An 11,461-nucleotide genomic window follows, 5' to 3' on the forward strand; every position below is an offset into this window, starting at 1 on the left:
GATTGACTGAAACTGAGGGTTTCACCCCCCCCCCTTTAAGCTTGACAACTAGATCATATAATTACTCGGATGAAGAATATAAACTGAAACCAATAGTAATTGTATTGAGAAAGCATGTTGTTTGTGTATTTGTGTATTTCGGTATTAAATACCTCTAATTATGGAAAGAGCTGAGTGTCTATGAGTCTGTAGGAGTACACAAGGTTTATCTGCTCTCTGCTTGAACTAATGAGGCCAGTAGGAGAGCACAATATTCCTAACACTGCTTCTATTGTTCTACAGTAACCCTGCGTGTGTTTGCGTAGTTTGTCCCACACATCCTGTGGCTTCTTGTGGGAGAGATGCTCATCACATCCTCGAGGAAGATGAATCTTCCTCTCGTGCTGTGTGTGTGAAGAGGCTAACATCTGTATTTATTCTTTGATTTTTAATCTTTCACTCTTAGATAAAAAGGTTCTGTCAGGCTCATTTTCTTTTTTTTTCAATTTTAATCAAGAGTTTATGAATTAAATAGCTCGTAAACATACATTATCACTAGAAGAAAAATAAATAACCTGTTGCACATGAAAGCATTTTTTCCTAAAATAGATAGAAACCTTCTAGCATAAAGAGCTCTTTAAAAAGTAAAGGAGCGTCTCCCCCTCCCCCCCATAAAATACATATTTGTGTTTATGCCGAATAATATTGTCGCAGAAGACAATATTTGGGTGAGTGTTTCCGTTTTATGTATGTTTTTCATGTTGTGCCAGGAGAACAGGTCAGAGCGAGGTTAGATCCCTGTTTACCCGTCACCCCCATCTATAAATTTTATTTTTTCTTAAGAAGAGCAATTTCCTGTGTTGTTTAATTAGTGATCTGACTTAGACATCCAATAGATCTGACAAAACTGCTCATTAATTCTGATTTATTACGGCGAAAGAAAAAGAAAAGGAGAGTTATGGCCCGTTCACACCAAGGACGATAACTATCACGATAAAGATTTAGTTCTTAGAAATCTGCTGTGTTCTGAGTTCACAACACAACTATAATAATGGCAGAGAGAAACAGTATATTTGGAATTACTTTCAGAATTATTTTTCTGCTGATGAACAACAAAGACATTGACAGCCAATCAGAATCCATCCTACTTTAAGAGCTTTAACAACATTAGTTCCAGAGTTTAAAATAAATGGAACTAACATTTTTCTATTCATTATTTTGTACTCAAGAACCACTCGCTTTAAAAACGGACGCACAAAATAAGTTATTTGTTTGAGATTATAATATGCTTTCCCATACATTTGGCATTAAAACAGAAGTTGTGATAGTCTTTTCTTCGATATTATGACGTGCAGCCGAGTGAAACCGAAGTGGTTGAATGGACGTAGGCCAATAAGAGCTGTGTGTGGAAACCTCACTTTACCTTTAGCAAATCTTTAGTGGTCTTGTTAGTTCGCTGACCTCCCACGCCGGTTCGGATTCCGCTTGTAGCAGGCGGAGTATAGGACCGGTTACATTTGGTGCCGTGACCCCAATGGGAAGGAGGTTTAGAGGCGTGAGTGTAACGGAAATAGGTCGGTAAGAGCTGTGTAAACCTCACTCCCCTGATTTTAAGAGGTGCGCTAGCGGCTGCAGTCTTTCACTGACCTCCCACCCCGGTTCAAATCCTGCTTGTAGTGGGTCAAGTAGGACCGGTTACATTTGGTGTCGTGACCTGGATGGGAGTGAGGTTTAGGGAGGGTGAGTGTAACCGATGTAGGCCACTAAATGTTGCGAGTGTAAACCTCACTCCTCTGACCTTAAGAGGTGCCTTAGTGGATGATGCTGACGACTGGGGCCCTTAACGTCCTTGTTAGCGAGTATGCCTCCCATGCCAGAGACCCTGGTTCGAATCCGGCTCGGAGAGGGTCAAGTAGGATGGGAGTGAGCTTTAGGGGGGGGTGAGTGTAACGGATGTAGGCCAGTAAAAGTTGTGAGTGTAAACCTCACTCCCCTGACCTTAAGAGGTGCGTTTGTGGCTGACGCTAACGACTGGGGCCCTTATCGTCCTTGTTAGAGAGCATGCCTCCCATGCCAGAGACCTCGGTTCGAATCCGGCTCGGAGCGGGTCAAGTAGGATGGAAGTGAGGTTTAGGAGAGGTGAGTGTAACGGATGTAGGCCAGTAAAAGTTGTGAGTGTAAACCTCACTCCCCTGACCTTAAGAGGTGTGTTTGTGGCTGACGCTAACGACTGGGGCCCTTAACGTCCTTGTTAGCGAGCATGCCTCCCATGCCAGAGACCTCGGTTCGAATCCGGCTCGGAGCGGGACAAGTAGGATGGGAGTGAGGTTTGGGGGGGTGAGTGTAACGGATGTAGGCCAGTAAAAGTTGTGAGTGTAAACCTCACTCCCTTACCTTAAGATGTGCATTTGTGGCTGACGCTAACGACTGGGGCCCTTAACGTCCTTGTTAGCGAACATGCCTCCCATGCCAAAGAACACGGTTCGAACCCGGCTCGGAGCTGGTCAAGTAAGACTGGTTACAGTTGGATGGGTGTGGTTTGCTATTGGTGAAACTCTTGTGAGTGACAGGTTGCCCCAACCTCGTGCTAGTATAGCAGGTCATCAGAGATCACTCCAAATGTTTCTAATTAAAGATTATGAGGGCACATTTTAAAACAATGATGTGCACCGATAAATCATTTGTGATAAATGTAACTGAGCTTCTACATAAATGTAACATCCCTATAAACTATTTTGATCGATAATAATATTATTACTGATAAATATAACAATATTCCATTAAATAGTGCTGCACAAAATCATAAATCAATCCTGAATTACACAATTAAAACATAATATTTTAAACAAATCCATAAAAATAGGAATTGTCTATTTTGATTTCATCATGTCTTGCTAGATAAAATATGAATTTTCTGAAGAACAAATCATGACTTAGCCTATAGTATACGTATGTATATTTTAGGTAGCTACTTACGTCAAATACAAAACACATTTCGGACGTATTTTGAACATGAAATCTGTACTGTAGAATGGCTCACTCATTAATGCACAGAGGTCTGTATAATAGGGAGGAAAGTCGGCGCGAGATAGCACACCTTACACCTGTGTGTGCGCGAGACGAGAGCGCCAACTCTGAATCCTCCCACTGAATACTGTCTCCATGACAACCATGCAAAAGCATGTCCTTACTGACCAGATCTGACACACAAACACATGCATTCGCATACATTCTTTGAGAGGACTAAAAATTCAAAACATGATTATGATTCAAAGTATCTTTTCAGTCGGAACTGAAATTGAAAAAGGAGAATGTGCGGCGAAAGAAACTAATGAAAGGAAAGCTGTCATCTTTTCTATCAGCCGCACATATACAAACACACACACACACGCGCGCGCGCGCACACACACACGCATTCGGGCTCTACAGTTTGCTGGACTATTTGAGCTATAGTCTTTGTTTCGTTTCGAGTGGATGAGAAGAGCGCGTTTAGATTGATGGAGTCTTTTGTGCTTATTTCTCTTTATTGTATTCAATTTTCTTTCAATGGGAAGAATTTTTTGCGAGTACTGTTTCTAAAGATTTGGTGAAGTCTCATCTAATGGCGGGCGGAATTATTATAGAGCAGCAAGTCATACAGTGACGAAAATGTACACCGTCGTAACCGCATTTTGTGTTCTGGAAAGAGTAAGATGAGAAAAGCTTTGTAAGGAACAGGGGGTCTGGGTAAAGACTTCCACAGAAAATGCTTAATCAAATATATTTTTAGTAAACAATATCTTAAAATATGTCATTGCCATTGCTTTGTTTCAAGATGCACACCAGTTTTATTTTCCTATGGTACTTTTTAATGTCCTAAAGAAACTTAAATGTCCTAATTGAACTAAGGCATAATACTGGCTTCTATCTAAAGCTGTCTGAGAAAGCAGGCCACAGAGAGCATGGGAAAGTTTGAGTCTACTTTATCCTCTTCCCATTGGTGTAGTAAAAGTAAGATCTGAATGCATACTGCCTCCTAGTGGCCATATTTAAACTGAGCACTGAACATATGTGTTTAGTGTGTTAAGCAAAAGATAGAAACAGGTTTGGAACAACTTGAGGGTAAGTAAATGATGACAATTTTCATTTGTTGGTGAACTGTCCCTTTAAGGACTAAAATGCATGTTTGAGCTGTTATCTTGAATTTATTAAGAAAAATGTTTTTTATTTTGTGAACATTTTCCCTCGTTCCATGAGTACATCCTATTAGTATTTAATATGAAATAAAAGCTTATTTCCATCCTGTTCTTTACTTTATGAAGTATTATATATATATATATATATATATATATGTGTGTGTGTGTGTGTGTGTGTGTGTGTGTGTACTACTAAGTGTATTACAGACTGAGTGTATTACAGACTTGTCAAAATGAGAACCAGTTTGACATTTATTTAAGAAGACATTTTTAACAATAATTGCCAAAAGCCATTACTTTTGTAAAAGATCATAAAGATGTATGTAAAAAGAATGTGAAAAATCTGGAAATATATACTGGAAATATATGTATTATGTATGTAACTGTAGCCTATGTAGCCTATGTGTATCAAATAAATATACCTTAATAATTTAAAATAATTTATTTTAGATAATAATTTTAGTCAAATAATTTAAAAATACTGAAAACTGTGAGGTCATAACGTTGGGTATGTTCAAGAAGTTTATTATAACCAAGACTGGAATTTCACGAATGAGTAAACCTGCCCTGAAAAATATTCACTGTGACATTATGCCTAAACTCCCCTTATTTCCAACATATATACACGAAATATACGTTTAATGATGAGTTAGGGGTCTGTTTCTAGAATCTGAATCTCAGTGATATGTGGCTATGTGACCGGAAACACGATTTGTTCAGCGTATGACGCAGAAACACGTGTTACATGGTATATGTTCCTCCTGCTCGGCGCTTATTCTATAGAAACGACGCCGAGGGCGGAAGCTCTAGCGTGTAACACAGAAGGGAAACTTGTCTCGCGCTTCCCGGAAGCGGGACCGCAGAATCATGGCGACCGTCTCAGTGTGCCAGTATCATCCCGGCGGTTTCAGTTTCGAAAACTGCAAGAGGTGAGATTTGTCTCTCTATATTAACAGAAGTTTAGCTGGTGGAACGGGATATTTTTTATTCTGTTGAATCGGTGAAGCAACAAAGAGTTTGAGTGTGTTTTAGAGGCATTTTAGCGATCGGTTGAGTCACGGCCTGTGTGAATGACTCAGGAGAATTTACTCAAACTCGTTTGAATAACGGGTTTACTTAATGAAATATCATTGAACTTACTCGCAGGTTCTGCACAACATTTAGAAATGTGTGTTTTTAAGGTGAGAGTGGTTTTGTTAATTGTTTATTTTGTTTTCATTGGTGGGCTTCAACCTCGCGCTTATTGTGTAACGTTATGTTCATACAAAAGGAACATTTTGAACTCTGATTTATCATTAATTGTATTCATTTTTAAAAACAAATAACTCTTTAATTCACTTAATCATATTGCGATCTGTATTTGATTACTAATTAATAGACACGTTAAGCTAAATAGTATTACTGAGTTTTTTTTAACCGTAAAGACGAAGCTTTCGATTATAGTTTTTTTTACATGTTAACGTTACTTTTACGTTCTGTCATATTAAACTAGTAATTTAATTTAGTTAATTCTTTATAAATGTGAATACTTTTATATTATCTACGAAGGAATGGTGATATAAGAGTTTATACTATAAGTGTCCACTAGTCGCCAGTAGAACTGACAGGTTTTAGAAGTTGTTATTGACATACTGTCAGTATGGATCAAAACCATAATTCAAGGCCGTAAGCGTGGAGTTTGCATCAGTTGATATTACTGTTGGTCACTGAACGCTTTTATAGTAAAACCGTTGTCAAATATTAAATGGTTAGATACTCTTACGTTGCACTTTTTCACTGCGATATCTAAAGTGTCTTGTTGGAATTCGCACTAACATTAAGCCCCGCCTTCTTTGATTTGATTGGCCATCTCGCTCATTGACAGTGACGAGCGCTGTTATGGCCCTGATACAACTATATGCTGTTATGTGTTGCTAATGTAACATCTTACCTAAGCTCATAAAGGAACAGAGTTTAGTTATAAAGTGCTAAAAAATTTAATTAAAATTATGTTTGGGGAAAAACTGTGTTTGTGTTTTTTATAGAAATGCCCTTCTGGAGGCAGACATCACTAAGCTGGGCTTCAGCAGCTCTCCTGCTGCTCGTAAAACCGGCACCACCATTTGTGGCATCGTGTACAAGGTAAGATAAAGAGCGTAGATGAGTTTAATTGTAAAAAAATAAAGGCTTTGACTGCTCGTATATGTCAAAAATGACCTAGAAGAAAGATTGCCTCACAAAAATCTGCCCTCTTATTCTCTCTCTCTCTCTCTCTCTCTCTCTCTCTCTCTCTCTCTCTCTCTCTCTCTCTCTCAGGATGGTGTTGTTTTAGGTGCAGACACTCGTGCGACTGAAGGAATGGTCGTCGCTGATAAGAACTGCTCTAAAATTCACTACATCTCTCCTAACATCTAGTGAGTACAAACGCATCATTACAGACAACTCACATCTTTGTGATTTACAATCCCTGACGTCAAATGACATGTCCTGAAGTCCTTTCTCTCGTCATGTAGTTGTTGTGGAGCCGGTACCGCGGCAGACACTGAGATGACCACACAGATCATCTCCTCTAATCTGGAGCTCCACGCTCTGTCCACCAGCCGTGTCCCGCGTGTCGCCACCGCAAACCGCATGCTCAAACAGATGCTCTTCAGGTAACGAATCATTGCAGAGCTATGTGATGTTTTGTACTACCAAAAGATTGGAATAATTAAGAATTTAGTTTTTGAAAGAAGTCTTTTTTTTTCTCACCAAAGCTGCATTTATTTAAAATAGAAATATTGAGAGGTATTATTACAATTTTAAATATATCTTTTTTTATTTTCATATATTTTAAAATGTAATTTATTCCTGTGATGAAGTCAAATTTTCAGCATCATTACTCCAGTCTTCAGTGTCACATGATCCTGACATATTAGAATGTCAGAAACCTCTATGCTGCTGTTTTTTTAATTTATTATTAATTAAAGGGTTACTTCAGTGATTTAGCATTGAGCTTTGTATTTAAACTGGGTCATTAATGTAGTAGAAATGGGAAAATGTTTTTGAATGTGGTGCCTTCTAGACTGAGAAGACCGAAAATGTAGTTTTTGTCTCATGGGGGTGAAAGACAACAACTCCCAGAATGCACTTGCTTTGCTTCCCTACAAGCCCACTCTCAAAGCCACTGCTGGATTACTGGATCACTTCTTTTCCCACTGTGTTCATTTTCATAAAATCAGTTCAGTTAGAGAGCAGACACTACAATTAAAAAATGAACATGTCTATTCAATATGATGTGAGTTAGTCGTTGAGTGAGAGTCACGGCACAAACGCAACAGAAGTCAGATTACATTCATCACTAGAGCTGAGGTAAGCGTGTCCGCGGCCGTCGTTCGCAGCACGTGTTCAGTCTGCCGCATTTTCGGTTCATGCCTTTGGAAGCTTAAGTTTCATAGGAATTCATTCGAAAAGTTGAAACACTCACTTTGCTCCGGACCGCGTCATCTGAGGATTTTTTCCAGAAATAAAATGCATAAATCTCTCGTCCCAGGGGAAGCAGGATCATTCGAATATACTCCCGGGTTTCTACTGATACAAAGCCGTATGCTAAATCTCTGAATTAACCCTTTAAGGATACACTAAATTGTTCAAAAATTTGTAATTCATAATGTTACAATTTATTTCTGCACTTTTGAACTTTGTTCATCAAAGAATCTTGAAAAAATTTCAGTTCCCACATGAAAATTGTGCAGCACAATTGTTTTCAACATTAATACTAATAATAAAGGTTTCTTGAAAATGAAATCATAATATTATAATGATTTCTGAAGGCTCATACGACACTGAAGACTGGAGGAATGATGCTGAAAATTCAGCTTTAAAATCACAGAAATAAATTACATCTGAAATATATTCAAATGGAAAACGGCGATTATATTACTATTTTACAGTCGTCGTCCCCCCCCCCCCCCCCTTCCTAATCAAATAAATGCAGCCTTGGTGAGCACGAGACATAGCCACAAACATTTTTTTAAATTATTCTTCTAAATATATTTGACCTGTAGTGTATATGACCATGTAGCTGAGTCTGTCATGTGTTCACATATATAGGTATCAGGGTTATATTGGTGCTGCGTTAGTTCTTGGAGGTGTTGACTGCACCGGCCCACACTTATACAGCATCTATCCACATGGATCAACAGACAAACTGCCCTATGTCACTATGGGTGAGTTACACTAATCCTCTTCCACCAAAAGGGGGAGATATTGTGTCTCTGAAAAGCTTTTGATCGGTCATAAGATATGTCTTTGCAAGTTGTGACTTCTTTGAAAACTTGACATTCACCAGTCAGTGAATAACTGTTACTGAAGAAGTCACTCCTTGATTCACTCTTTCTCAGTGGTAACATCACCATGTTTTTATCTCATCAGGGTCTGGATCTCTGGCAGCAATGGCAGTCTTTGAGGATCGCTACAGGCCCAACATGGAGGTAACCCTCTCTCGTGTGCATCTACATGTCTTATTATTATACACGTCATACGCTGAGGTGTTCAATACAGTTCAAAAGTGACAGTTAAAACATTTATAATGTTACAAAATAGATGCTGTCATTCATCAAAGAATTTTGAAAAAAGTTTAATAAATCTCTCATTAATTACTTACCCTAATGTCGTTCGACACATGTAAGACCTCCGTTCATCTTCGGAACACAAAGGAAAATATTTTTGTTGAAATCTGATTGCTCAGAAAGGCTTTCATTGACTCTCTCAAGAAATGTCATTTCCTCTGTCAAGACCCATAAAAGGCACTAAAACTATTCTCGTTGCTTCATAAAATGATTGTAGAGCCACTGTAGTGAGATGGGCTTTGTAACGACGTCTTTAGTGCCTTTTATGGGTCTAGAGAGAGGACATGACATTGGTGTCAATGAAGGCCTTTCTGAGCCATCAGAATTTCAACAAAATTACTTCATGTTCGGAAGATTAACGGAGGTCTTACGGGTGTCAGACAATATTAGGGTAAGCAATTAATAAGAGAATTTTCATTTTTGGGTGAACTAACCCTTTAAGACTGGAGTAATGATGCTGAAAATTTCAGCTTTGCGTCACGGGAATACAATTACATTTTATTATATATTAAAATAGAAAATGTATTTTAAATTGTACCAATATTTCACAATATTACTGTTTTTACTGTATTTTGATTAAATATATCAAGCATTGGGGAGTATAGAAGACTTCTTTCAAATACCTCAACCCCCAAAAATCTTACCAACATAAAACATTTTGGACAATAGTGTGTATATTCAGGGTTCCTGAAGTCATTGACAAACAGGCAATAACAGAGACTTATGGAAAATTCATGGAAATAAATATTAATAAATACATTTTGGGTTTGAAATTTGAAGTAATATTTGTATATTTTTTGTGAATGCAATAATCATGAAGCACATGTAAATTGGTGAAATCGTGGGAACCCTGTGTCCTGTTGTAATAAAGATAATGATGATGGTGGTTGTTTCAATCAGGAGGAAGAGGCCAAGCTTTTGGTGCGGGATGCGATAGCAGCCGGTATCTTCAATGACCTGGGCTCAGGAAGCAACATTGACCTGTGTGTGATCACCAAGGGGAAGGTGGACTACCTGAGACCTCATGATATGGCCAACAAGAAGGGTGTCAGGTGAGCGTCCAACATCACGCATCTAAACCTATTCAACTTACATTTGTTGCATGGTGGCATGCAAATTGCTGGCATGGAGGCAGTGGAATTAAAGGGTTAGTTCACCCACAAATGAATTCCTCACCCTCATGTTATTCTAAACCCGTAAGACCTTCTTTCATCTTCAGAACAAGAAATTGCAGAAAGCAATTTAATTCAAGGCCCAGAAAGGTAGGAAAGACTTTGTTAAAATAGTCCATGTGACTCCAGGGTTTTTTATGAAGTGACGAGAATACTTTGTCCAAAACCCCCCAAAATAATGCCTTTATTCAACAATCTCTTCTTGTCTGTGTCAGTCTCCTACGATGTTGACGTAGTACAGTGCAGCTCTTTTGAAGAGCTACGGTAGAACGCTGGCTTGCCATTGGCCGACACTGTTCACGTGAGCACCAAGATGCATGCATGTGAGGCTGACGCAGGAGCTAGCCAATGGTGAGCCACCGTTCTGCCAAAGAACTCGCTGCATTGTTTGCACTCCGTCAGCAGTGTAGGAGACCGACACAGACGAGAAAAGTGTTGAATAAAGTCGTTATTTGTGTTTTTTGAGCAAAAAAAAGTATTCTTGTCGCTTCATAATATTAAGGTTGGACTATTTTAACAATGTCTTTTCTTCCTTTCTGGGCCTCGAAAGTGGTAAGTATATTGCATGGAGGGGTCAGAGAGCTCTCGGATGTCATCAGAAATATCTTAATTTGTGTTTGAAGATGAACACAGGTTTTGCGGGTTTGGAATGACATGAGGGTGAAGAATTAATGGCAGAATTTTCACAGAACTAACCCTTTAATTCACACGGCCATCTAAATCTATAAATGAGGGGGTCAAATAGGCATGTCATTTCCATTAATTTCATTATATAATCAGTTTAGTAATTTATTGTACAGGTTGTCCAAAAATATCAAGTTATATCTACCGTAGTCCATTTTGGGTGAATAGACTTTCAATCAATGGACAGAAATCTCTGATTTCATTCAAATGATCTTTATTTGTTTTCCGAAGATTTTTTGGTCAACTATTCCTTTAAAAGTCAGTTAATGAAGGCTGCCACATGTGTACATGACACTAATCAGATTTTACTAAATGAAAGGCTCATGCTTCACTGTTCCCTTTTAAGGGAGGATAGGATTGATGGACGCCATGTGTGAGTAACCATGTGTTAAAACCAATGATCCACATCTAGACGTAATTCTAACCTGCGTGTTTGACTAACCAAGTGTGAGTTTGAAGTAGTTGAGTTTTTTTTTTCTTCGGCTAACATTCGGCTAACTCCTTTGTTTGGATCAGTTTTATCGTGTGAAAAACATGCAGTGCTTCAGTCCTGTTTATAGACGTGTGTTTAGGCTGTTTCTCTGCATAAGCTGCATCATCTTAAATTGTTTTAATCCTCTTTGTGTTTTGTTCTCCTCACAGAACCGGAAGCTACAAGTACAAGCACGGAACGACCGGGGTTCTGACGAAGACTGTGACTCCTCTGAACCTCGAGGTGGTGGAGGAAAGTGTGCACACCATGGACACCTCCTGAGAAGACGCAGTCCACCACACTTTGATCTGTTTGTTCCCCCCAAATATTATGTGGTGGTTTAGTTGTTTTTCATTATTTCCAATAAAAGAAGTTGTGTTGAAGTATGCG

General features: G+C 38.7%; 1 protein-coding gene across 1 annotated transcript; it reads left to right on the top strand.

The window, feature by feature from the left end:
• The first annotated feature begins 4,926 nt into the window (after positions 1–4,926).
• On the top strand, positions 4,927–11,454 carry psmb7 (proteasome 20S subunit beta 7). Its single transcript, XM_067422867.1, has 8 exons — positions 4,927–5,083; positions 6,179–6,275; positions 6,450–6,547; positions 6,647–6,787; positions 8,226–8,341; positions 8,547–8,605; positions 9,644–9,795; positions 11,242–11,454. Exons 1-8 carry the CDS (start codon positions 5,022–5,024, stop codon positions 11,351–11,353), a joined length of 837 nt encoding a protein of 278 aa, XP_067278968.1. The 5' UTR covers positions 4,927–5,021; the 3' UTR covers positions 11,354–11,454.
• The last annotated feature ends 7 nt before the right edge of the window (positions 11,455–11,461 follow it).

This window comes from Pseudorasbora parva, chromosome 18 (genome assembly GCF_024679245.1).
Source record: "Pseudorasbora parva isolate DD20220531a chromosome 18, ASM2467924v1, whole genome shotgun sequence".
In the NCBI taxonomy this organism is placed as follows: Eukaryota; Metazoa; Chordata; class Actinopteri; order Cypriniformes; family Gobionidae; genus Pseudorasbora; species Pseudorasbora parva.